The sequence below is a fragment of the Arachis stenosperma genome, chromosome 9 (assembly GCF_014773155.1).
Source record: "Arachis stenosperma cultivar V10309 chromosome 9, arast.V10309.gnm1.PFL2, whole genome shotgun sequence".
Taxonomy (NCBI): Eukaryota; Viridiplantae; Streptophyta; class Magnoliopsida; order Fabales; family Fabaceae; genus Arachis; species Arachis stenosperma.
In genome coordinates this window covers 151658970-151686797 of record NC_080385.1, presented here as the reverse complement: position 1 = coordinate 151686797, position 27828 = coordinate 151658970, and the positions used below count along the sequence as shown (strand labels likewise).

The 27828-nt window shown below is 32.3% G+C and overlaps 2 protein-coding genes across 2 annotated transcripts; both read left to right on the top strand.

The window, feature by feature from the left end:
* Positions 1-2798: 2798 nt before the first annotated feature.
* On the top strand, positions 2799-4788 carry LOC130950773 (organelle RRM domain-containing protein 2, mitochondrial-like). Its single transcript, XM_057879356.1, has 3 exons — positions 2799-3035; positions 4162-4230; positions 4326-4788. Exons 1-3 carry the CDS (start codon positions 2915-2917, stop codon positions 4559-4561), a joined length of 426 nt encoding a protein of 141 aa, XP_057735339.1. The 5' UTR covers positions 2799-2914; the 3' UTR covers positions 4562-4788.
* Positions 4789-12466: 7678 nt separating this feature from the next.
* Positions 12467-16262, top strand: LOC130950897 (uncharacterized). The gene is made up of 14 exons (XM_057879497.1): positions 12467-12730; positions 13387-13498; positions 13615-13727; positions 13821-13943; positions 14069-14241; positions 14327-14402; positions 14698-14784; positions 14871-14951; positions 15132-15164; positions 15287-15340; positions 15430-15471; positions 15625-15703; positions 15807-15877; positions 15994-16262. Exons 1-14 carry the CDS (start codon positions 12548-12550, stop codon positions 16099-16101), a joined length of 1335 nt encoding a protein of 444 aa, XP_057735480.1. The 5' UTR covers positions 12467-12547; the 3' UTR covers positions 16102-16262.
* The last annotated feature ends 11566 nt before the right edge of the window (positions 16263-27828 follow it).

Here is a 27828-nt window from a genome sequence, read left to right as displayed (position 1 = left end):
AAAGAAAAAGAAAACGAAACAGGAGAGGGGTACTCACGAAAAAGAAAGAAACGTAAACAATTAAAACAAAAACAAACGAAAAAAATAAAAGACATAAACAAAAGAAAAAAATGAAAAATAAAACAAAAACAAACAAAGAAAATAAAACGGGGAAGGGGTTATCAACGAAGAAAAACAAAAAAACGAGGGAATTTTTAATTTTTTTGTTTTTTTTTCGAAAAATAATAAAACAATTTTTTTTAAATAAAATTAAAATTAAAACGCCTAATCTAAACAATCAAACAACTAATAGTTGTTAATCACAGTCAATCCCCGACAACGGCGCCAAAAATTTGGTGCGGTATTTTACAACCCACACTACTAACCGGCAAGTACACCGGGTCATGAGTAAGGTCGATCCTACGAGGATTAATGGATCAAGCAATAATGATTGATTGATTGGCTTAGTTAGGCAAGCAGAAATTGGTTTTGATATTGAGATGTTTAAAAGGTTAAGTTGAAAATATCATAAGGCAGGTACGCAAGTAATTAAGTTAAAAATAAAATATGGAAAAACAGTTAAGGTTTTAGAGTTATCTATTTTTTCGGATTAACTTTTCTTACTAACTATTTTAATTTTGTAGGATTTAATTTATGGCAAACTATATGTGACTAGACTTTAATTCCTTAGACCTTCCTAGTCTCCTCTAAAATTCATTAACTGCCAATTCCTTGGTCAATTAATTCCAATTAAAGGGTACATGATCAAATTCTAGTTTGCATGCCACAAAAACTCTAATTATCCAAAGAATAAAAGGATTATATGTCACGTATCCTGTTAAATCCAGATAATTAGAATTTAGGAGAATATGTTTTCAAACTGTTGTTCAAGTATAGAGCTTTTCCAAGTTATACAAGAACTCAAATAGAAAGATGGTCATACTTCTGTTCCACCCAAATTCATAAGATAAAGAACGAAAACAATTCTTAAATATAAATCCAAAACATAAATTAAAATAGAAAAAGTAATAAAATCAATCCATACAAATAGACAGAGCTCCTAACCTTAACAGTGGAGGTTTAATTGCTCATGAAATGTAGAATGTAAATTTGTATAGAATTCCCTAATGGAATTCCTCTAATGTAATGTCCCTAATAGAAGAGAAGTCTCCCCTTTTTATAACTAATTCTAATTAATTTAAAATATAATATTTTAAATTAAGATAATATCTTTTTCTATTTTAAAATCAAATTTGAATTTAAATCAGAATTAACTAACTACTCCGCGTCTTGTAACGTGGGGACCACTTGGCTTCACTAGATCTGCGCTTAACTTGGGTGCTAAAATGGGGCCCAAAAATCACCCCTAGTGGTTTCTACGTTTTCTGCACGTGGCGCATGTCACACGTACGCGTCAGTCACGCGTACGCGTCAGTCACGCGTACCCGTCAGTCACGCGTACGCATCGATTGTCTCTTCCGCAAGTCACGCGGATGCGTCGGTCATGCGTTCGCGTCGCTGAACAAATCTTCAAATCACGCGTACGCATCAGTCACGCGCACGCGTCGCCATGGAAAACTCCAAATCACGCGTACGCGTCAGTCACGCGTACGCGTCGCTCCTCGCTGAAATCTCTTTTGATTCTTGAGCTGCAGAAACTCCATCAAATCCTGTCGAATGCTACCTAAAATAAACAAAATTGCAAAAGACTCAAAGTAGCATCCATATTGGCTAAAAGATAATTAATTCTTTATTAAACTCAACAATTTAGATGCAAATTCACTAGGAAAAGATAGGAAAGATGCTCACGCGTCACAACACCAAATTTAAACTGTTGCTTGTCCTCAAGCAACCAAAACTAATATAAGCTTAGGATGTGAATTTGCATGAGAATGAGAGTTCGATTAAGCTCATGTCTCTTCTCATAGTGGGGTTTACAATTGCAATCATGAATAGTTTTGGCATCTCACTCTCCTTTGAATCAGAAGAATGTTAATGTCATTCGGATTTAGAATCCAGATAATATTATGAATTCTCTGATCTTTTATACTTCAGTTTAATCCTTGAACACAGCAAAATTTACTTTAATTTTTATTTATTTATTTATTTATTTATTCATTTTTTTCTTTGGTGCTTTGCACCTTGAGCCTAGCCGTGACTTTAAATGTTTTGTCTCAAGAGTTACTTGACACCAAAACACCACAAGCACTTAACTGGGGAACTCTCTTTGAGTTCTGATTTTTCTTTCAATTACTCCCAGACAGTGGTGCTCAAAGCCTTTTACATATTCTGTTAAACGCACTTGGTCTCGACTCTAAGTGTTCTGTCTCAAAGATTACTTGACACAATCACACCACAAACATATGACTAAGGAAACAACTCTTTGAGCTTTTAATCATGTCTGACCTCCCTAGTCATTGATGCTCAGAGCCTTGGACCTTGCTTTTATTATTATTTATTTATTTATATAATGATTTTTTCTTTTGCTGTTTCTTTTACTTTAATGATTAAATTTTTGTTTATTTCAGAGAAATCATAATAATTATCTAAATTTCTGTTCCTTATACATCAACATCCCTCGATTCAAATTCAAATATGCACTGTTCATATCGTATCCGATTTTTTGGGTCGGATTATTCGTGGGTCGAGTCAGCCCACAAATAGTCTGAATCAGACCGTAACCATAAGTTAAGAATGTGTAAAATTAAGATTGAGATATTCTCAATCATATTAGGTTTATATAAAAATATCAATCCTCAAGTAAAATTAGAATTTGGATCTAAACCCAAACCTATGCTACTTATTGCCATCCCTATTAATTTAAAAATAAGGGTTTAAGGGAATTAGGGATAGTTGAAAGGTAAGAAGTGTGAAGCGTGAAGTGTGAAGTGGGAAGTGAAGGGACTAGTGAGGGTTTGAGTTTAGGGTTTTGGTGATGATGGCGTTCTTCAGTGGAGCTCAACGATTTCTCCGCCAGTCTTCTTTTGTTGTGGCCTCCCACTTCACCTCTACTCGTTTCACTTCGACTCTTACTTCCCCAAAACTCTTCATCAGCGGTCAGTAATTTACTCCAATCCTCTTCTGCTTGTTCATCTTATTAATTATAAATTGATCGTTTCCATAACATGATTGTCACTATTGAAACCTTCATTTCCGTGTTTTCCTTATTCCGTTTTCGCTTCTAGAATTGTCAAATTAGCTTTCTTGAGACCCTAAATTATCTTCAATCTGGACAGGGCAATCAGTTATGATTAATGATTATGTTGCGCTAGATGGGTAGGCTTAGCAACTATGATTTGCATCTGATAGATACTTGTATATTAAGCTTTGAGGCTAGCTTTTTTCGTGAAATTGTGGTATTTTTCTATATCCCTGATAAAAGGAGGTTTGAAGTTGTAGGGCTCTTCTGTCTTGATTCCTTTAATTTGTTGGATTCAACAGTTTCGAACTTGGACCCTGAAGTATTATTGTGTACTCCAATGTAGCCTTCAAGAACAGTAGAATAGTATTTGAATGCATTGCATTTTTATGTGGCGACTTTTATAACCAACCTGGAACATTGAAGTGTAATCTTTATCAATACAGGTACTAGTCTACTAGTGTCTATACAAAGCCAAAGTTCAAGGGGAAGGGGATCCGAGGAAGATAATTGAATAGAACTGTTGCGTCTTATTTATTACTCTAAATGTAATGAGAAGGATATGTTGTTAACTCATTAACTTTGACAGGAGATGATGCTCTTAAAGAGTTTTCCCACAAACACTACTAAAGCTAGTGCTCGCACATCTTGCGTGACAAGACACAGATACAATGCTTAATTTGTGTCTTTTAAAGTTGGATCACTCACTTTACAATATTTATATGATTAGGAGACAGAATTATTAGAATATAAATATACAAAGAAGTAAGATAAGTTTCACTCTCATGAAATGTATTTTATTAGTAGGGCTGTAGGACTTCATGAAAGGCCATGTTTTGGTCTCTGAAACTGTGAATTTCTTCTACTCTATTGGCTTGTAGTTCACAAAGGTCCATTTTCTTTTTAGCACCATTTTCTGTAGGGAATTGTTAGGTGGATCATGTAAGACTATAATTGGCGAAGCTTCTAATATAAATATCCAGTATAATGGAATTTACATAGTTCTGTATGTAACTTTTATATGTATTTGGCATTTTGAACAGGTCTTTCAAGACTGACAACAGATGAAAAACTTACTGAAGCGTTTTCTCCTTTTGGGCAGCTGCTTGAAGGTAATGCATTTCTCCTGCAATACTTGATTCTTCTACATGCTTATGTATTAGCTTGCTGGATATCATTCCTAACCTTCACTCATCTTGATCGACAGCAAAGGTTATAACCGATAGAGCCTCTGGACGATCAAAGGGATATGGATTTGTAACTTATGCGACCATAGAAGATGCTGAAAAGGCGAGAGCCGGAATGAATGCTAAATTTATTGATGGATGGGTTATATTTGTTGATCCTGCCAAACCAAGAGAGCCCAGACCTCCTCAGCAGCCACAGTCTCAGCCCTCTGGAGCTGGTTTCACGGTTAACAAGACAATTGGATGGTGTGGTTGATATTATTCATTATTGACTAAAATAAACCTTATTCTCATGGTGTGAGATTTCAGAAGACCATATATAATTTAACTCCCCCAATTATTATACACTATAGTTTCTGGAGGAATTTTTGTATCAGACCATTATAATTTGTAACTACACTTTAGCCGCAAGACATTACTATTCGGAAGATTAAATGCACCACTTCCCTTGCTAAGAGGACATGGAAACAACATTAAGCTGTCTTTCTGGAACATCATCTACACCTACTTTAAAATCTTGATAATATGGTTTTTCAAAACAATTGTTTAAAATGGTACTAGTGTTATTTGATTCTCATATATTTATATATTTAATACAAAAACCCTAAATCAACAATGAGGGAATGGGTTTGACAATTATAACTATGCTATAAAATTCATTGTATAATTTTCACATATCTCCGTGTACTTATCGTGTGATGGACCAAATCATTACACATTAAGATCCTCAAAGCGTCGTATTTGATTACCTAAAAGATACTTGTGTTTGAAAATTGATCGCTGATTAGAAGCTTTTTTTAAGGGTTACAAGTATTAAATCACATAATTATAAGGTTTTTTTTTCCGTTGTTATAGCCACCTATTCAAGTTCATGTCCTTTACTGTTCATTGTGTAAATTATGTTACAAGCTTCTACTCTTTATTACAAATTTATAATTTACAAACACCAATGCATGTTATCTAGGTTTGTCCTTTTATGTTCAGCATGACCCATGAATGCCTTACACTAAGTTATGTCTTTAATATATATATATATATATATATATATATATATATATATATATATATATGATTTTACTAGTTTATTTATTTATCTTGTTTTTTTTTTTAAATGATCAGACTTTTTAGCAAAATTCAGGTCACGTCAAATCAAGCTTAATACTTTAAACAGCAGACTGCAAGTTAGGCTCGGACCAATAAATTTTACTACAAGGCTAGCTTGTTAAGGGTAAAACTGGCATGTTTCCACTTTCCACCCCTAACTGCCTTCAAGCATAGCCCGTGGCAGCACCATCCACCTTCAACCATGGCTTGCAAGCACAACCCGTGGAAGACCATGCCCAGCCATCTCCCTCATCTTCCTCTTCTCTGAATGGCAATCTCACCTAACCTCAACAACGTCGTCCAATGCCTCAAACACATTACTACTTTGGTCACTAGGCTGTCGTCCTTGCAATAATAGACCAAAAACAATTACAGAGGAAAGAAAAGGATCGAGTTTGGAGAAGAAGAAATGAGGGAGAAAAATCAAATAAAAAACTACACATTTTTTCTTTAATTGTTGAGAACACAAACACATCTTATTATTGGGGTAAAATATCAACTTTTTCCTCGTGTAAAATACGTAACTTTTGTCATTCTATATATTGAACATAGTTGTTGATTGTCAAATTAATTTTTCGTTGTTGAAATAGCAAAATCCTATTTAATATTCTTTGGTTATGGTCCAGAAAAGCACCTTACATAATCGAAATAATGGTTGGCAACAATTAATTATTTATCCTACACATAATTGACATTACTATCATATGGATATGGATGTGTAAGATCTTGAAATAGAATTTGATATTATGCTTTCAAGTGGAAGTTTGCTTAATTTTCTCACTACTTAGATATGATATGTCATCTTACATAAGTAATTGATCAATGTTCATGTCCATGTTGTTATTGTTACAAAATATTTATTTGGTAGGCAAGTTACCTAAATAAAATGTTTAAAAATCAATATTACCAGAGTATAACTTTTAAACATTGGAGATGCAAATGCAACTTTTATATTTCTATAAAAATTGAAAGAAGAGTATGGTGGATTCTGGATTGCACGTAAACTAGTACATGTAACTAACTTTGAAGATTTGGTTCTCATTTGTAACTAACTTGCTGTGGCCTTATTATAGATTTGTTGTGAACTTAGTGCTACTCTAATGTGACTAATGTTCTGAATTTACCCATGCCTACAGCCTGCCATAGTTTCCTTTCTTTTCATTTTATTGAAAGAAGAAAATAATGAAGGAAAGTGTAGGAAACCCTCTGCAACTAAAATTCGTGAACCACATATCCCTGATATACAGTTCGCTGGAAAAATCTATGAATTTCTACCAGAACCTTCTTGGCTTCTGAATAAATCACACAAACAAACTAAATGGGAATCAATATTACATCAATATCCTAAAATAAAATAGATTACATATATGTCCTAAAGTAACTATATGTAAATTGAAGCAACAAAATTTGATTTACATTTTTTCAATGCAAATCGAATCTAGTTTATTGGATTTACTATTTCTACAGCATATACATATAAATCGAATCAAGTTGATTCGATTTACTATTAATACAGATTAAATGTTAATAAAAAATATCCCTCATTTAAATTCAAATAAAATATCAAAAAAATCAAAACGAATAAAAATAAAAATTCAACTTTGTGTTTTAGTTCAAATTTTAAAAAATCTATAATTTATAAATTTATGAATATAAGGCAGAATGATTCCAAAAAAATTATTAGAAATCATCATTTGACTCATTAGTGTATAAAAAATTATTACTTGAATTTTATTGCAAAAATTAATATAAAATATAATCCTCCAATGCGACATAAAAGTTAAAACATGAATTATTCATAATTAGAAGTAACATATAGTTATAAAATATATAATGACCAATTATATTTATACAATATACAATTTGATAAATAATTAAAATATTATATTAATTAAATTTAGATTTTTTTAGCATACAATCATCAAAATATAAATTTTATATTTAATTTCACAAATTAAATAATAATTTAATTGATATAGTATTTCAATTATTTCTCAAATTACATATTGTAAAAATATAATTAGTTATTTTATAATGTATAACTATCTATTACTTTTGACTATGAAAAAATTTAAGTTTTAATTCTTATGCCAATTTGGAGGAATATATTTTATATTAACTTTTTTAATCTCAAAAGTTCCGATAATAATTCTTTAGATGCTAAATTGCTAATGAATCAAAGGATAATTGTTAATGAATTTTTAGGAATCGTTTATTGTTCCGTTTTAAATTCATAAGTTTATAAAAATATAGATTTTTTGAAATTTAAACTAAAATATAAAAGTTGAATTTCTATTCTTATTCGTTTTGATTTTTTGATATTTTATTTGAATTTAAATATAGAGTCACCTTAGAAAGGCAGAATTCATAAATCCCAATCCCCCTCATATCAATATAGAAAGATAGGAGATGAAACCCTCTACACTACATCCGAATCAAAACCTTGAGATAGTAAATTAACGAGACTCTTATCTTATAAACTCCTCGTTTTTCTTTACTTTTTTTGATGTAAAACTAATTTTATAAACTACTCTTCATACTTATAATATTAATATGGAAAATAATATTCTTCCACAATAAAAATTAAAACCACAACGAAAATTAAAACAAGGACAGAAAACACATTTAAAGACAAAAATAAAAAGCAAAAAGATATCTCTCCTCTCCCGTTGCCATCCCTAAACTCACGCTCCATTTTAATTCCACTTCGTCTTGGGTTCATCATAGCATCAAGACCGTGTAGATATTTGTTATTGTTGTGATCAACTTCTTTTTCTTATTCTTCTATAAAGATAAGGAGTCATTACATACAAGTGTTGACACAACTTTAGGATATAGAACTCTATTTTGTTGAGATATGGACATTTTTGTATATTAACATTTAGAATTTCTCTAAGTTTATATTTTAATTTTTTTTCGTGTATTCTGTTTGATGTAGATTTTTTGGTGACTAAATAAAAAAAAAAGAAAATAGAGACAAAATTAAATTAATTGGCTAGATTTATATCTAAATCTATTTGATGTTGAAGCTCACTCCATGGTTAGCTCCAATTCGAGTGAATGTCCGCGCCAGAAATAACTGAATTAGCCATACAATCTGCAACACTATTTGCATTCCTCTAAATTAAAAGAATAGAGACTTTCCAATCCAATTCATAACTTCCTATATATGCTTTGCCAAATTCCATTCCGGAATATCTTTACCAAGCATTCTTTGGTTTACCAAGAAAAGAGTTTCTAAACAGTCTGTTTCACAAATAACCTCACGAAATCCACTCTCCCAAGCAAGAAGTAAACCTCTCCAAATTGCATACAATTCAGCAAAAAGAATACTGCACACTTCGATTTTTCCCGTGCAACTTTTCAACCAACATCCATCAGGATTGTGAATGATACAACCAAAACTAGCATAGTCAAAAGGAGCGCAAAACAACTAGCATCACAATTCAATTTAATAGAATGAAGTGGAGGTGGAACCCAATGCAAACAAAGCGAAGGAGAAGACAAAGATTGATGCACAGCAAAACTAGTGTAAAACTCCCTTACTGAACTACGAATCAAACTCACCACTTTACTAGCACTCCAAGAATCATCTATATCAAATAAGTCATGATTCCTGCTTCTCCAAATCCACCAGATGGTCGAAAAGAAAAGAAAAATATTTCTACTCCTTGCACCTCTGTAGAGCCAATAACATAAATCCGAGTTATCTGAATACAGGCCTAAAAGGTTCCAGACCTCCTTGGCACTAGGGCACTCCCGAAGACAATGAAAAATGGATTCAGAACCATTCTGACACCGATGACAGGTGCTAGATAAAACTAAGTCACGACTCAAACGAAACTCTACCGTAGGAATAGCATTATGAAGATTGAGCCAAATTAAGAACTTGTACTTCTCAAGAATATGCAGTCGCCATACCCACAACCAATTATCATGCTCATTCCAGTCAAACTTTCTTTTGGCTAGCCAACTGTATCCACTCCTAACTGAGTAGAGTTTAGAAGATGCCACACCTCACGACCAACCTGAACTCTCTCCAGCATTCGAATCTGAATTATAAGCATTCAAACGCTGTTTGACATCTTTTGGAATGATAGCGAAAATATCATGGAGATTCTATTTACCATCTTTTCAAATGTCTCTAATATTAAATAAGAGTCAGATATAGATTTAATTTTTTAATTTCTATCCTACATTAAAAATATTAAAATAATTACACATATATTATTACCTTTATAACCACATTAATGAATGTACATACCAAGTTAAAATAAAATAGAGAAAAGAACAAATAGGTTCCTGACCTTTTGACCTGGAGATATTTTTGTTCCTGACTATTTAAAAATACTTTTAAATTCCTCACCTCCTTAAGGTAGCGTTTGTTTTAAAGTACTGAGACAGAGACTGGGAGACAGAGATTCAGTATCATATTTGTTGGTTCAGAAACTGATACTAAAATTTTTGTCTCTGTCTCCAAAATTTCAGTATTTCAGTACTTCCAAAATATAGGGACACAGGAGACTAAAGTTTTTAGATATGGAGACTGAAACTTTAATAACATTTTATACATAAAATACACTTATTTCAATTAATTAATTTCAATTTTATCCTTTGTGCAAATTAAATTAGAGTTTCATTCTTGTTTCAATTTTTGTCTCCCATTTTGCACCAAACAAAATACTGAGATTTATTTCAATCTCTGTCTCTTAGTCTCTGTCTTTCAGTTCCAGTCTTTCCGTCTCTGTCTTTCTTCCGTATAAATGCTTCTATCAGACTCAACTTTTAAGGAGGTTCAATAAGAACCTGTTTAACAGCAGAAGCGCCAAAAATAATTTTTCCGTAACCTGTGCGATTAAATAGGCAATACCAAAGATACTCCAAGCAACCAATATAATCACAGAAATTAAATAATCAGACACCAGAATTTTATCGATAAAAAACTTCCAAAAGAAGGGAAAAAAATCCCACAGGACCTAATCCAGTAAAATCTTCCACTATCAAAATAATGGATACACAATCAGTCCTTCTAGTAGCACTAGGGCATCTCAACAATCGACAAAATATATCGTTAAAACTGATAAAATCAATATAAACCCTCTACAAAGTGAGTATTTCAAATCATACAAAAAAGAAGATAATACTATTAGCAAGTTATATCCTAATATTTATCTATATACTAAAAATTATATACTAAAATCTCATAAAAAAATAGAGTAAATTTACCAGTTCAACCAAATTAAAATATCATGTCATTTTTTCCATTTTTTTTTCTGTGCTGCTGAACGAAGCTTCTCTCTCTTTCCGGTGGCTTTAGCCACTTATTTATTTATTTATTTTAAAATTTGTGTGAGCCTCATTTAAGATTAGGGATCCATCAACACAATTTTTTTTCTTATTTGAGATTAGAAATTAGGGAGTCTGACGCAACGTTAGGATATGGAACTCTTCCTTTGTTGAGATATGGACATTTTTGTATATTAACATTTAGAATTTCTCTAAATTTAGATTTTAATTTATTTTCGTGTATTCTGTTTGATGTAGATTTTGTTTTTTAATTTCTATCTTATATTAAAAATATTAAAGTAATTTCACATATATTATTAATTTTAGTCACAAAAAAAAAATATTATTACCTTTATAACCACTTTAATGAATGTATAGCGTCAAATTAAAATAAAATATGACATGCATTGACCCTTTTTTAGTCTTAACTCTTAATAGAAATAGAATTTATTTCAATTAATAGAAAGATAAACGTGACCAACAGAATATACATTATATATACTCATTAAATTATCGATAGATAATTTTGTCCTCCGTATGATTTTCTTACATATATTTTGTGTATTCTAAAATACAAATTGAGAAATAAAAATACATACCGCAAATTCATTAAATATCATTTACATCTTGCTATTTAAAATTGAAAAGTAGTGAGGCAGGCTATTTCATGCAGCATAGCATACATTTTGACTTTCAGGAATAATAATAATAATGTGATAAATGGAAACGGCATGCTTCGTGCAGCTTAGCGATCAAAACCGCCAATGAAGCAATAATTTTATCTTCTTATATTGTAAGATTATTATGAATAAATATATGGCAGAATCGGATAGATATATGCAATTTTTTGTTTTTTACGAAAATTATAGTTATGGGGGATTTTTAGCTGGGAAAGCTAGTAGTGCAAGATAATACAAACTAAAGGTGATATTAATATATTATTGGATAAATTATAATTTTTTGTCTTTGAAATTCATCAAAAATTTTAAAATATCGTTAAATTTAATTTTATTTTAATTTTGTCTAAAAAGTTTTCAACTTACATCAAATATACTTTTGATAATTAAATTTTAAAAAATTTAAGACTAATCTAATAATAATATATAATAAATTTGTTTAATTTACTTATATTAAAGATTATTTTTATAAAATTATTCTTAAATTCATCATATCTTTTTTAAAAAATTAGTCATTAAGAATAAATTTAATGCACATAAAAAATTTTTAAGACAAAATTAAAATTAAATAAAATTTAAAAATATTTTTAAAATTTTTAATAAATTTTAAAAACAAAAGTATACTTTAATCTATATTATTTTACATACAATATCCTTTTCAAAAAAAAAAGCAAAAAAGAAAAACAAAAAATGGAGGTAAGAAATCCATAGTTTATCCCCTCACTTCACATGCAGCCAAGCTGCAAACTTTACTCGGTGAAATGGACACGACAAAGAGTAGTTGAAGGCTCTTCAATCTTTCTTCCTCTGTGGTTACCATCCCAATATATGTTTTTCAACAATGTTATTCTGTCTTGCATCACATCAATTAACTTATTAGGCTAATTTTGTTCATATATATCCCTTTTTGGTATACTTTACGATATTAGAAAGAAAATCTAACAAAGGTTAATTTTTCTACCCCAATAAATATTTGCTAAGTAATATTATAAGAATTACATAAGTAGCTAAAAATATTCCGAAATCAAATGAATAATGAGGTGAAGCATAACCTTCCTCTTGTAATATATAAATAAGCACCTTACGTTCCACCTATTCCTAAGTTAGAAAATTGAAACAAACAGGCACATCCACATTATTATTACATTGTTCTCCAATTAAGCTTAAGGTGCTACATGGCATGGTGGAGTGGGCTAAGGGAGCTAAAGCCTTTGCTTCACTTGCTGCTTCCACTTAGCATCCATTGGGTTGCTGAAGAAATGACCGTTTCTGTTCTTGTTGATGTCACCACTTCTGCTCTCTGTCCTCGTCACACTACTTGCTCCAAAGCCATTTACATCAATGGCCTTCAACAAACGGTACTACTCATTCTCTCATTTACTTGTGCACTTTAAAATTTGTGTCTACTTTTATTTTTAGTCTTATTAATTTGTTTGATAAAAAAGTGTTAGAAATATAATCATTAATGTTGCCTTCTTCCATCAGGTTAAACTTTTAAGATGAGCGGTTTCATGATATGGTATTAGAGTTCTATGTTCGAAAAGTCTAGAGTTCAAGACCTATGCATGTTATTGGCCTTTTGCTTCTGATATCATAACTGTGTGATAATATCATACTATTATTGAAGAATAACATTAGTCTAAAGGAGACTAGTTAGTGATGAGTAGCATTGATCTTATTAATCTGGTTCGAGAAGCGATGATTATCTTTCCTAGCATATGTTTTTGCAATCTCAATACTTGAACCCAAGATCATTGGAAAGATGTCGAGTTTGCTAATCACTTGACTAACTTGAAGTTAGTAGGCTGTAGTGATTTATTATGCTGGTAAAAAAAAGTTCATATAAATAGTGGGATCAATAATTTTCTTCCCCTAATTATACTCTCTTGCTTCTCTAATTTGGTCCACTATATTCATATTGCCAACAATTTTGTTCTTCATTGGACAAGTCTTTGTGTAATTTTTCTTCTTAATTGAATTGTAGCATTACTGGAGTAGTAATGTTTTTTTGCAGGTTGTTGGAATTTTCAAGATGGTGGTTCTTCCACTACTTGGTCAGCTTTCGGATGAACATGGCCGTAAGCCTTTGCTTCTCATTACCATGTCAACTACTATTATTCCTTTTGGTATGCCATTACACTGTGTTTTGTTTTTCCATTTGTTTTCTGTTGATATATTTTTACCATTACTTACAACATTTTGTTATTTGTTTATTCACCTTTCACTGTTATTCTTGTTGCAGCTTTACTTGCCTGGAATCAATCTGAGGGATTTGTCTATGCTTACTATGTTCTTCGAACAATTTCATTTATAATCAGTCAAGGGAGCATTTTCTGCATTTCTGCTGCATATGTGGTAAGATTTATTCTTGAATAATTGAACATAGGCCAAAAATGGGAAGAAAAATAGTAAAGAATTTTTACAGACACTTATTCTCTCTGTCCTTAGGCAGATGTTATCAGTGAAAGCAAAAGAGCAGCTGTATTTGGTTGGATTACTGGCCTGTTTTCTGCTTCACATGTTCTTGGGAATTTCCTTGCTCGGTTTCTTCCCCAAAGCTACATTTTCATGGTGCATAACTATACATCTGTAGTTACCTTTTTATGCATATTCATATCATATTGTGAATCCCTTTTTGGATGCTTCCTATTGAGGATGAATCTTAGTAACAAAGTACACCACTTCACTGGTTTCAGGTTTCAATAGCACTCTTGATATTTTGTCCTGTTTATATGCAATTCTTCCTCATTGAGACAGTGAAAGTTGCTCCGAGAAAGAATCATGAGTCAGGATGCTGCATGAAGGTAGTTGATTTTCTCAACCAGAGATACAAATCTATGAGAAAAGCTGCAGAAATAGTCATGTTCAGGTTGTTATTAATTTTAGGATTCATTTGTCTTTTTTTTTTAATGTGCAGTGCTTGAGTTCTAAGTAATTGTATTTTCATTTTTCAGTCCAACATTGAGGGGCATGGCTATTGTCACCTTCTTTTACAAGTTGGGAATGTCAGGCATAAACAGTGTTTTACTGGTATGCTTGCAATTGAATAAAACTTGAGATTAAATATTTTCACGATAAGGAAAAGTCTAAGGGGCCAGCAACTTTTGTGTTTTTTGGCCAGCACTTAACCATAAAAAAAAGTGAGTGATTTCTTATCATTGGATATAATCTCACACCATTAAAAACACTATTGATGGCCAATTAATGGTTACAAAATACCAAAGTTGCTGGCCTCCTAACATTGCTCTTCAGATAATTGGTTCTTTAGCATATTGTACCAAGTTTTTATGTTTTGTACTTGACAGTCTGATAATTCTTTGTGCAGTACTATTTGAAAGCCGTTTTCGGTTTCAACAAAAATCAGTTCTCAGAACTTCTGATGATGGTTGGAATTGGTTCAATATTTTCTCAGGTCCATAAGTTAGTATATAGCTTGTCTAAAATTATTTACAAAATTTTATTTGACATAGTAACTTATAATCAATTTTTTGCTCCCAGATAGTGGTGCTTCCCATACTAAATCCACTGGTTGGAGAGAAAGTGATACTTTGCTCTGCATTGCTTGCATCAATAGCATATGTAAGTTATTTATATTAGTGTATTAATAAGTGTCTGTTAGTCCACATTTTTATAAATTAAATATATATAGTAGTAACAAATATGAGATTAGTCAAAATGATAAATATCTTATATTCTAATCAAGAGATTTTGAGTTCGAGTCGCTGACACCTTATTCTATGCATATATGATTCTATGTAGGCATGGCTCTATGGATTAGCATGGGCATCTTGGGTAAGTAAACTTGCCAACTTCCTATATATATATATATACCTTTTTAAACTACTTATTGCCAGTTCTACAATCTGCATTATTATTATTTTTTGTAAGTAATTGAATTCATGACACCAATACAGGTACCATACTTGAGTGCCTCTTTTGGTGTCATCTATATCCTTGTAAAACCCGCTGTAAGTAGTAGATGACTCTTCCTATGATGCAATCATGTTATTAATAATCCCATAAGGTTCTAATATTGGTATTATTTCTTTTTATACAGACATATGCTATTATCTCAAAAGCATCAAGCTCAGTCAATCAGGTTTGGTTTCTTTCTTTATGAATCAACATCATCCCAAGCAACAAACAATTAACTAATAGCACAAATAAAACATCGTATAAAGGAACAATAATATTTCAACATCTTTCTTATTATTATACTCTTCTCACAATCATTCATGCTATTATACCGCAGGGAAAAGCACAAAGTTTTATTGGTGGAACACAATCTATATCACATTTACCATCACCTATTGCTATGACTCCTTTGACTTGTAAGTGGAACAATAACTTTGCTATCTAGCTACTTACAAAATCTTTTAAAAAATTCTTATTAGTGATTAGTGCTTACCATACAATTAACAACTGGTGTTTCAGCATGGTTTCTATCTACATATGCTCCTTTTGATTGCAAAGGTTTCAGTATTATATGTGCATCAATATGCATGGTAACACATTTCATATTCTTGCTTTCTTCTCCCACAGTGTATATATCTACATTCTTTAATTTTTATAGTTGTCACTCTCCACTCACATTGAAATCTTTCAAATTAATTTTGTTCAGATAATTTCACTTTGTTTTGCTTGCCTGCTGAAGCCCGATGATCATAGTTGCTCAAGTGATGATGACATCGAGAACAACCAGCAAACCGCTCTTCTTAGTGAAGAGTAAATCCATTTGCCTTTATTATAATTTATGCTCCATATTTTTTATCTTTATTTTATTTTATTTTATAATACAGTTGGCTTTGAAAATGTAATTATGTAAGCATAGAGAAAAGAATGTAGTACATTTTAATATAATTTCTTTTTATATTATTAATTATTGTACTTCTCTTTCACGATTTGTATGATCGTGTAAAAAATATAATAATGCAAATTTTTTGTTTATTTAACTAGTGAATTAGTAATCTCAGCTTTCCTAAGTTTAAATTTAACTAGTAATTTAAATACTAACAGAAAAAGAAAAAACAAGATATCAAATGTACCAGAAGATTGAATTTTATCCGGTAAAATTATGTAGTTTAAATATAATTTTATTAGTCTCTCTAATATATATATATATATTAAGAAAATAAATTAATAAATAATATTATAATGATAAACAATATTTTTTAAATATTCTAAAGGCTAAATATATATTCCAAAGTACTTATAATAAAAGAATAAAAAAATTAGAAAATCGTGGACAATATTTTTTTATGCCTAAAATAAAAAACAGAAATAAGAAGATAAATGAATATATTATATCCTAATTTTTAAAAGTGTAGAAAATATAAAAATTTTTAAGATTTTGAAAACTGAATCAGTTATCAAACTAATGGAACGAAAAATTCAAAAGATTAAAGATTTAACTGAAGTTTAACCATGATTAAATTAAATACAATAAAATGATATATTTATATATAAAATATTTTTGAAACAAAAAACTGATTTTTTATAAAATATTTTTATCCTTAATCGAACCAGTTTGATTTTTTTTGTCATATATCTTAATACACACATTCTTCTCTTCCTAGCGGTTTCATATAACCACTTTCTAGCCAGCATACACAAATGCCAACCAGTTTGATGTCCATTCTCCATCATGAAAATTTTTGTTCCCTAATAAATAAAAGATTGTTTTTGGTCAGAAAAAAAAACATATTTTTGGATCATGGTATGGGCCGAAAAACCCCGACCCACACCTAGAATAAGAGAACCGGGTATAACCCAAATCACAAACAACCCACCGAAACATCTACCGCATTCACAAACCTTAGAACTCTCCAACGATTATGCATTTGTTGAGTACACCCTGACACCCAGACTCCCAGAGGAGACTGCAAGCACAGCATTGAAAGAGATGAATGACAAGGTAGCTTCATCTCTTTTTCTTGCTATTGAAAAATGAACTTTTGCCTCACATTTGTTTTTTCTCTTTTGAACTTATTATTAATGGGTGGATGATACTTGTGGATGTTTTTTTTCTCTTTTTTCACCTCTTTTTTCTCTTTTGGCTCAACCTTTTGATGTTAAGTCAAGGTAATATATGCTGGATTTCTGTAATATTATAAAACATTGTAGAATATCATGTAATTACTATATTCTTTTTGTTTTCTTGTTTGTTTCAGAGTCAATAGCCATACGCCATGAGTTGAATAGGGCTTCTATTAGCAGTAATATAGTTGACCTATATACAAGTGATTAATGGTTTATATTTTACATAAGTCAAATGGATTTAACCTGCACAACTAGTCCCTTCAATTTCAAGAATTCACCATGGTGCAGAATGTGGTGCATAATACAGCTATTTCACTGGTAGAGAAAAAAACATTACCTGATATACTTATTTCTTTAGATATTTCCTTCTCTAATAATAATCTAAAAACTTAACCCTTTATTCATAATTTTGGCTAATTCTTGGCTGGAAAAAATGTTAGTTTCTTAGTGGAATCTATTTTAAAATCTTTTCTCTGCTTAACAAAAGCATGAAAAAATGCACTCTACTATCATGTATAATTTAGTATTCTTGAATTCTAAATTAGTTTTTTTCTTATTTATATATATCATTTCGGTGTAAAAACGTCAACACAAGGTTGGAAACGATGGTTGTATACATGTTAGTAACGCTTTATTTTTTTTCTGTTTCATAATGAACTTACTTACAGGCTAAAGAGGACTACAGTACCTTATGCTGTAAATTCACAGTTTAGCTCTTCTACATTACAAGGATGCAAGTGCATCAAGAACCTGCATTTTGTAGCCTTATAAACCTGAAGTGTGCATTTTAGAAAGCTAACTAGCTGTTGCTGTTGTTTCTGCTGCATAAACAGTAAGAGTCTCACCTTTTCAGATTTTGTAGCCTCTTGATTAGTAAAAAATGATCTTGTTTGGAATTGATTTTGTGAACATGAACGGGAGCAAAAGCTTGTTTTGTATTTGATTTTATGTTTAGAAATTTGGAATTGATTTGCAAAGATATATCTGGTTTTATTTACTGCAATGAATTATTTTTCTGCATTGCTTCCAAATTTGTTTTAAATTTCAGTTATTGCTTCCAAATTTCCAATGTCCTTTACCCTTCTGGCCGAATAAATCCTTTATTCTTGTAGTAATAATTATTGCCAATTTGTAGTGGATCTACGATTAGCTGAAGAGAGTGATGTTTGGCCGTACTGCTATTTTATAGTTGGCTTTAATCTATGGTTTAGGGTTGTTATTAGTTTATCTACCAAACCTATATGTTTTGATGAATAATTCTTGTATTCTTATGTGTTTATTTGCATAGAAATCTATGTGTTAACATAGACCTTGAATAATGTACATAGACACATTGATTGATATGCAAGAGTTATCCACTAAGTTGGTTAAGTCTATTAGTCATTGTGTTGGTATTCTTTGTATTATTTATGAAGTTTGCATATTACCTCTAAGTAACTATGAATTCATACCATGATGAGTCCAACAACAAAGTGAAAATGCAATGCATGAACAAAGTGGATTTATTGGTATATAAATGGCAAAAAGTCAAAAAGTGAGAAGGTTATTAGTAATTATTCTTCAATTTTTGTGTGGTTTTGTTTAATTAGTTATTTAATTTACAATTAGTTTTGATACTCATATTAAAAATGTGTGAGGAAGAAAAGCATTCAAATGCTGCTGCCCCTCTTGCTAATCCCTCATTACCTCCTCAACCTAGTGGATATTCTGGGCAAAAGAATCGATCATAGATATGGAAATATTCATTCCAGTCGAAAGTATAGAGAAGTATGCGAGATGTAAAAATTGCAATGGTTAAATAAAATATGCGGGGGAACAAGTGCTATGCAGATAGAAGGGGAACAAGTGGTCCTATATTTTCACCGAGTGTTACCAAGTTTGACCGAGCAGTATCTCGAAGTATCCTCACTGAGATGTTTGTGACTGAAGAGCTAGTTTTTCAATTTGTAGAAACAAATGTGTTTCGAAGGATTGTAATCCAAGTTTAAAATCCTTTTGCATATTACATTGGCCCGTGATATACTTTCTCTTCATGTTATAGAGAAGTGAAGTTACAAAATTCTCTCTTAACATCGTCAAAAAGTGTGCCTTACAACTGACACCTGGACGTCGAGTTAAAATTTGACTTATAGGTCTCTAACGGCATATTTTATTATTGACAATGATTAGAAGTTGCAAAAGAGGATATTGAACTTTTGTCGGGTTGAGGGTCATTTAGGAGAAATACTTGGTAGAGCTATTGAAGGCTGTTTGAATGCTTGAAAATTGCATCAAGTTTTTATTGTAATGGTTGACAATGCAACTTCTAATGATGGTGCAATTTTATACTTGAGAAGGAGATTAAATGCATGAAATAGTCTAATTTTGAAGGGAGACTATCTTCATATGCATTGTTGTGGCCTATATCTTAAATTTGATAGTAAAAGATGGCTTGAAAGAAATTGATGACTCGATTACAAGAATTTGTAATCCAGTGAAATATGTCAAGTCATCTTCTATGAGAAGTGAAAGCTTCAAAGCGAGATAGCATCAACTATAAATGGCTTGTTTGTTTGGATCTCAAAACTCGTCGACATATTTAATATTGGAAGCAGCATCGAAGCTTCGAGCGGCTTTTGATTTGCTAGAGTTGCAAGATGATAAATATAAAAATGAGATGAACAAATCTTATGGTGTGCCTACAGATGATGATTGGACTTATGTAGAGTTGATTTTATCATTCTTGAAAATATTCTATGATGCTACATTGCGTATTTTTTAGAGTTTGTATGTTACTAGTAATAAATATATGAAAGAAGTCTATAGCATTGAAAGAAAAATCAGGTTGTATTGTAAAAATAGTGATTTGAGCACAAGGTCAATGATGTCCAAGGTGCAAAGAAAATATGATAAGTATTGGAAAACTCCAAATGTCATTAACGTGTTAATAGCAATTGTGCTTGATTCACGTTGCAAAGTTAGATTTTGTAAATTGAATTTTGGATGAGTCCTAGAAAAGGGTGGAGAACTCAAGTTAAAATTGTTTATTTGCTTGAGTTCCCTTTATAATCACTACCAATGTAAAGAGGATGAGTCTCAAAATAATCAAGATGCAATGATCAATAAAGAGGAAGAAGATGATATCCTGAATATTTATTTGCAATCAACTGGACGTGATTCAGATGCTAAATTTGAGCTTGATAGGTATCTAAAAGAGTGGAAAAGAAATTCAACCTGATTCCCTATTCTTGCATGTGCAGCTTGAGAAGTTCTAGCCATATCAATTTCTACAGTTGCTTCGCATTTAGTACGAGAGAAAAGATTATTGAGCCTTATCCCTTGACACCACATGTGGTGGAAGCTTTTGTATGCACTCATAATTGAATAATAGAGAGTTTTTTTGGATTAATCGAACATTTTGAAGAGATTGAAAAAGATGAATAAGGTAATATACTTTTTATTTTTGTTCTTATTGTTTGTTTATTATTAATTGTTAGTTTCTTTTATAGTTAATGAGATTTTTTTTATGTAGAGAGAAATTTTACAACAAATATTGGCACATATTTTTTTAGAAGATGATTAGAATATTGTAATGGGTTAAAATTATGTTGGACTTGATTTAGCTTATTTTAGCTTCATTTAGGTTAGTGTTATATCATATTATGTTTTGAATGTTATTATTGAACAAAAAGTAAGACTATACTTTTAGTTTATTAGTATTGATGCTCTCCCTCCTCTTTTCCCTCCCTCTTTCTCCCCTTCTCTCTCCCTTCCCTTTCTCAGATCAAAGAGGCTTTAAATCATCCCGCATAAAAATTAAAATTAAAAGTTGCATGAATCATAAAATATGCACGTACTAATAAACTAAAGTATTGTCTTACTTTTTGTTCAATGACAACATTGAAAACATGATATGATATAGCACTAACATAAATGAAAATAAAATAAACTAATTTAAATCCAACACAATTTTGGTCTATTATAATATTCTAATCATATTCTAAAGAAACGTGTGTCAACATTTGTTGTAAAATTTCTTCTTACATAAAAGAAATATCTCATTAATTATAGCAAACTAACAATTAGTAATAAACAAGCAATAAGAAAAAAAAAAGTATATTACCTTGTTTAACATTTTCAATTTCTTGAAAATTTTTAATTAGTCCAAAAGGCTCAACTATTACCCAATCTTGAGTGCATACAAGAGATTTCACCATATGTGGTGTTAAGGAGTTCCGATAAGGGTCAATAATTCTTCCTTCCGTACTAAATACACTCTCAGAAGCAACTGTAGAAACCAATATGACTAGAACTTCTCGAGCCATACTTGCAAGAATAGGAAATCGGGTTGAATTTTTCTTCCACCAACCCAAAATATCCAACTCTACCAACTTGTTTCTAGGCTTATAATCTTCTTTCAGATATCTGTCAGGTTTAAATTTCGCATCTGAATCACGTCCAATTGACTGCAAATAAATATTTAGGATATCCTCTTTATTAATCATTGCATATTGATTAATTTGAGACTCATTCTCTTTGCCTTTGTAGTGATTATAAAGGGAATTAAAGCAAGTAAACAACTTTGACTTGAGTTTTCCTCTCTTTTCTACACCAAAGGACACATCCAAATCCAATTTACAAAATCTAGCTTGTGACATGGATCAAATACAATTACAATTAACATCATGTTAATGATATTTGGAGTTCTACAATACTTATCATATTTTCTTTGCATCTTAGATGCCATTAACCTTATGCTCACATCACTATTTTCACAATGTAACTTGATTTTTCTTCCGATGCTAAAGACTTCTTTTATGTATTTATTACTAGAAACATATAAACTCACAGAAATGCTGTAGCATCATAGAATATTTTTAAGAATGGTAAAATTGACACACCGTCAGATTTGTTCATTCATCTTATTTCTATATTTATCATCTTGCAATTTTAGCAAATCAAACGCCGCTCGAAGCTTCAATGCTGCCTCCAACATTAAGTATGTCGAATTTCAAGATCCAAACAAACAAACCCTTTATAGTTGATGCTCTCCCGCTCAATGCACGCTTTGAAGCTTTCACTTCTCATAGAGGATGACTTGACATATTTCACTGCATTACGAATTCTTGTAATTGAGTCATTAATGTCTTTCAAGCCGTCTTTCACTATTCTATACATTTAATCTCTTTTTCAAGTATAAAATTGCACCATCATTAGAAGTTGCATTATCAACCATTACAATAAAAACTTGATGCAATTTTCAAGCATCCAAACAGCCTTCAATAGCCCTACCAATTATTTCTCCTGAATGACCTTCAACCTGACAAAATTCAATGTCCTCTTTTGCAACTTCCAATCATTATCAATAAAGTATGCCATTAGAGACATATAAGTCAAATTTTGACTCAATGTCCCAATGTTAGTTGTAAGGCACACTTTTTGACAGTGATGAGAGAGATAATTTTGTAACTTCACTTTCTCTGTATCATAAAGAGAAAGTATATCACATGCCAATGTAGTGCGCAAAGGGATTTTAAACTTGGGTTGCAAGCTATGCAAGAGCCTTCGAAACACTTTTCTTTCTCCAAATCGAAAACAAATAACTCTTCAGTCACAAACATCTCAATGAAGATACTTTGAGATGCTTGATAAACCACTATTTTATGGTTTATCTTATGCTCAATTGAGTGGTTTTTATCAACTCTTTACCCACTTATTCATACTACCGGATTTTGTGCTATGATTGAAAATATGCTTCTTTGGTCTTATATTTGTTAATATTAATCCTCTTTTATTACCATTAGATGCCGTGATATGTGTGTTAAGTGATTTCAGGAATTACAGGGCATGAATGGCTCAGAGGATGGAAAGGAAGCATGCAAAAGTGGAAGGAATACAAGAAGTTGAAGAAATTGCTAAGCTGTCCAACCTGACCTCTTCACACTCAAACGATCATAACTTGAGCTACAGAGGTCCAAATTGAGATGGTTTCAGTTGCGTTGGAAAGCTAACATCCGGGACTTCGCAACGATATATAATTTGCTATAGCTGCCCCGACGCCAGGCGACGCGAACGCGTGGATCACGCGGCCGCGTGACCTGGCAGGAACACAACCCACGCTAACGCGTGGACGATGCCTCCGCGTCACTCTTCCGCAACCTGTACGGACCAGAAAGCGATGTGAGTGATTTCTGGGCTGTTTTTGACCCAGTTTTAAGCCTAGAACACACAGATTAGAGGCTATAAAGTGGGGGAATGCATCCATTCATGAGGAGGCTCTCAGAATTCACTTTCCATGTTTTAGATGTAGTTTTGAGAGAGAGAGGTTCTCTCCTCTCTCTTAAGATTTAGGTAGGGTGTTTAGAAATTAGGATTTAGGACTTCTCTTAGCTTTAGGAGTGACTCTCGATCCCAGGTTCAATGTTCTTTTACTTTATAATTATCTCTTATTTTCAGATACCATTAATGCTTGCCTGTATTAGTTATGTTGCCTATTTGGCTTATGCTACATTCATGTTATGATTTTCTTATTTAATGCTATTTGAGGTATTTTAGTTTAATATTGCTTTCTTTATTTATGCCATTGATTATTCCCAATCTGAAGACAATTTTTATTTCAGCAAATTTAATTTCTTTTCCTTTTGGTCTTGGTTAAGAAATCAGTAACTCAGGAGTTATCTTAGCTCAATATAATTGATAACTGTTATCTTTGCTAATTGAACTGAACTTTAATAATCCCAACCTTTTCTTAGGAAATAAATAGGATTCGAAGGTCAACTAATTAGTCCCTTGACTTTCCTTTGCTTTAGGAAAGGTTAACTAAGTGGAATTAAGATTCAACTTTCATTATTATTGATAAGAATAACTAAGTCTGGACTTCCAATTTCTCATACCTTGCCAAAAGTTTGCTTTACAGTTATTTATTTATTTTAATTGCCATTTAAATTATTTGCCACATTCATTCCTCATTCTTGAAACCCCAAATTTACAATATCCATAACCAATAATAAGAACATACTTCCCTGCAATTCCTTGAGAAGACGACCCAAGGTTTAAATACTCGGTTATCAATTTTAAAGGGGTTTGTTACTTGTGACAACCAAAACGTTTGCACGAAGGGATTTTTGTTGGTTTAGAAACTGTATCTACAATGCAACTTTATAAAATTCTTTACTAGCAAAAATTCTAACGTCAATACTGCTCGGTCAAACTTGGTAACATTCGATGAGGATATAGGACCACGTGTTTCCCTTTTTGTCCTTTTTCTCTTGCTCTGTTCGTTGTCCAAGTCAAAGCATTGCTTCCAATGTTGATGCACAGCACTTGTTCCACCGCATGTTTTATTTTACTATTGCAATTTTTACATCTCGCATACTTCTCTATACTTTCGAGGGGTAGCAGGATTTGAATGTTCTTCTCCCTCAGGCATTTTTAATATGTGCAACAAACTTAATTGTAAATCAAATAACTAATTAAAGAAAATTACACAAAAATTGAAGAATAATTACTAATAACCTTCTCACTTTATGACTTTTTGTCACTTATATGCCATAAATTGACTTTGCTCATGTACTGCATTTTCACTTTGCTGTTGGACTCATCATGGTATCAATTCATAGTTACTTAGAGGTAATATGAAAGCTCCATAAATAATACGAAGAATAGCAACACAATGACTAGTAGACTTAACCAATTTTGTAGGTAACTCTTGTATATCAATCAAAGTGTCTACGTACATTATTCAAGGTCTATGTCAACATAGATTTCTATGAAAATGAACACATAAGAATACAAGAATTATTTATAAAAACATGTAGGCTTGGTAGATAAACTAATGATAACCCTATACCATATATTAAAGCCAACTATAAAATAGCAGCACGGCCAAACATCACTTTCTTTAGCTAATTGTAGATCTACTATAAATTGGCAATAATTATTAGGGATAAGTACTTTTTTCATCCTTAAGGTTTGAGGTCAAATCAAATCGTTCCCGACCTTTTTTTCTTATTAAAATCATTCTCATCGTTACAAAACGTTATAAAATCGTCCTTTTCTACTTCAATTTTTTTACCAAATTACCCTTCATTATTAAAAAATTATAAAATAAAATAAATATAAAATAAATAAAAAAAAAAGAAGAAAAGGGGGTGGGGAGAGAAAGAAAGGGGGAGTGCGAGAAAAAGGGTGGGGGAGAGAAGGGGGACCACCGCCCTGCCCTGACGTTTTGCCGTCTTGCCGCACTGCATCGTACTGTCGTGCTGCCGCACCGCCGCCCTGTCGTCCTGCCACACCGCACCGCACCACCGCACGACCATCTTCTTCTTCTTCTTCTCCATACCGCCGCACCACCGCTTTTTCTTCTTCTTTTTCTTTTTCTTCTTCTGTGAACTGGATTTTTTGTGAAATTTCTGGATTTTTGATGAAATTTGTTGTTGCTGAAATTTGAATTTGGAATATTATTGTTGATGAATTTGTTAATTATTGTTCAAAGTGCATGTTGTTTGAATTTTCTGTTGATGATGATGATGATGATGACCATGAAGAGAGGGGCATGAGGAAGGGGGGTGAGGGGGTTACGATGAAGGGGTGGGGGGTTACGGTGAGGGAGTGAGGGGGTGAGGTGAGGGGGTGGGGGGTTACGGTGAGGGGGTGAGGGGTGGGGGGTTTACTGCTTTCTAGCTTTCTGTTTTTGCTTCTTGGTTTGGTGTTGTTTGGTGTTGTTGCTGTTGTTTGGTGTTCTAGGTGTTGGTGTTGGTGTTGGTTGGTGTTGGTGGTGGTGGTGGTGGTGTTGGTGCTGGTGGTGGTTGTGGTGGCAGTGGAGGTGGTGGGGTAAGGAAGGTGAAGAAGAGAATGATGATGATGAGGGTATTTTGGTCCAAAATTCGTTGAAGGATGATTTTAAAGCGTTTTTGAACGTTGAGGATGATTTTAATAACGAAAAAAGGTTGGAGACGATTTTGATTTTGACCTCAAACCTTAAGGACGAAAAAAGTACTTATCCCTAATTATTACTAAGTGAATAAAAGGACTTACACGGCCAAAAAAGTTAAGGACATTGGAAATTGGAAGCAATAACTAAAATTTAAAATAAATATGGAAGCAATACAAAAAAATAATTCATTGCAGTAAATAAAACCAGATATATCTTTGCTAATCACAGTACAAATTTCTAAATATAAAATCAGATACAAAACAAGCTTTTGTTCCCGTTCATGTTTACAAAATCAATTCCAAACAAGATCATATTTTACTAATCAAGAGGCTACAAAATCTGAAAAGGTGAGACTCTTACTGTTTATGCAACAACAGCTAGTTAGCTTTCTAAAACAGTAATCATCCATAAAAGATAGAAGCTTTGCACACCCAGATGTAACAAAGCTATAATTATTGTCTCCCATGCTTCCAATCATAGTAAAAGATAATGATAAACCCAAGTTAAAAAGTTTAAAGAAGGAAATTATAAAGTAAAGAGAAAAGAGATGACCTACTGTGTTAGATAGCAACAGCAGGGGTTGGTAGCGGCAACAGCAGCAGTGAAGAGAGGAATGTCGTTCTGTGTTAGAACTCACGACAATGAGCGACGCCGGAACTAACCGATGGAGCGTAGTTCAATGACGGCGATGGTGACGATGGAAGTGGTGGGTTGGTAGTGGCGGCAGCAGTGGAAAGAGGAATGGTGTTTCCGTGTTAGAAGTCATGATAGTGAGCGATGCTGGAACTGCAGAACTGACCGACGAAAAGCAGTTCAATGACGACAGGGGTGATGATGGCAGTGGTGGGTTGGTAGCGGTGGTAGCAGGGAGAAAGGAATGTCATTTTGGAGTTTTGGAAGAAGATTGGTAGCGACAGCAGCAGAATTGTTAGGATTTTTCACATTTTGGAGTTTGAATAAAACCAGTTTTATTTGGTTTAAAACCAAACTGAATTATAAAAACTATAATTTCAGGTTAGTTTCTTATTTGAAAAACTGGTTTATTTAAAACAGTTTTGGTTCAGTTTCAGTTTAGTTTAGTGGTGCGCGAAATTGTGAACAATACTTTTCACAACTCTCATAATCCCCGGTCATGAACTCCAAGAACTTGGTAGCTCAATTCCATGGCATTACACAACTTCGCACAACTAACCAGCAAGTGCACTGGGTCGTCCAAGTAATACCTTACGTGAGTAAGGGTCGATCCCACGGAGATTGTTAGTATGAAGCAAGCTATGGTCATCTTGCAAATCTTAGTCAGGCAGACTCAAATGTATATGGTGATGAACGAAAAGAACATAAAAGATAAGGATAGATATACTTATGTAATTCATTGGTAGGAACTTCAGATAAGCGCATGAAGATGCCTTCCCTTCCGTCTCTCTACTTTCCTACTGTCTTCATCCAATCCTTCTTACTCCCTTCCATGGCAAGCTTGTGTAGGGTTTCACCGTTGTCAATGGC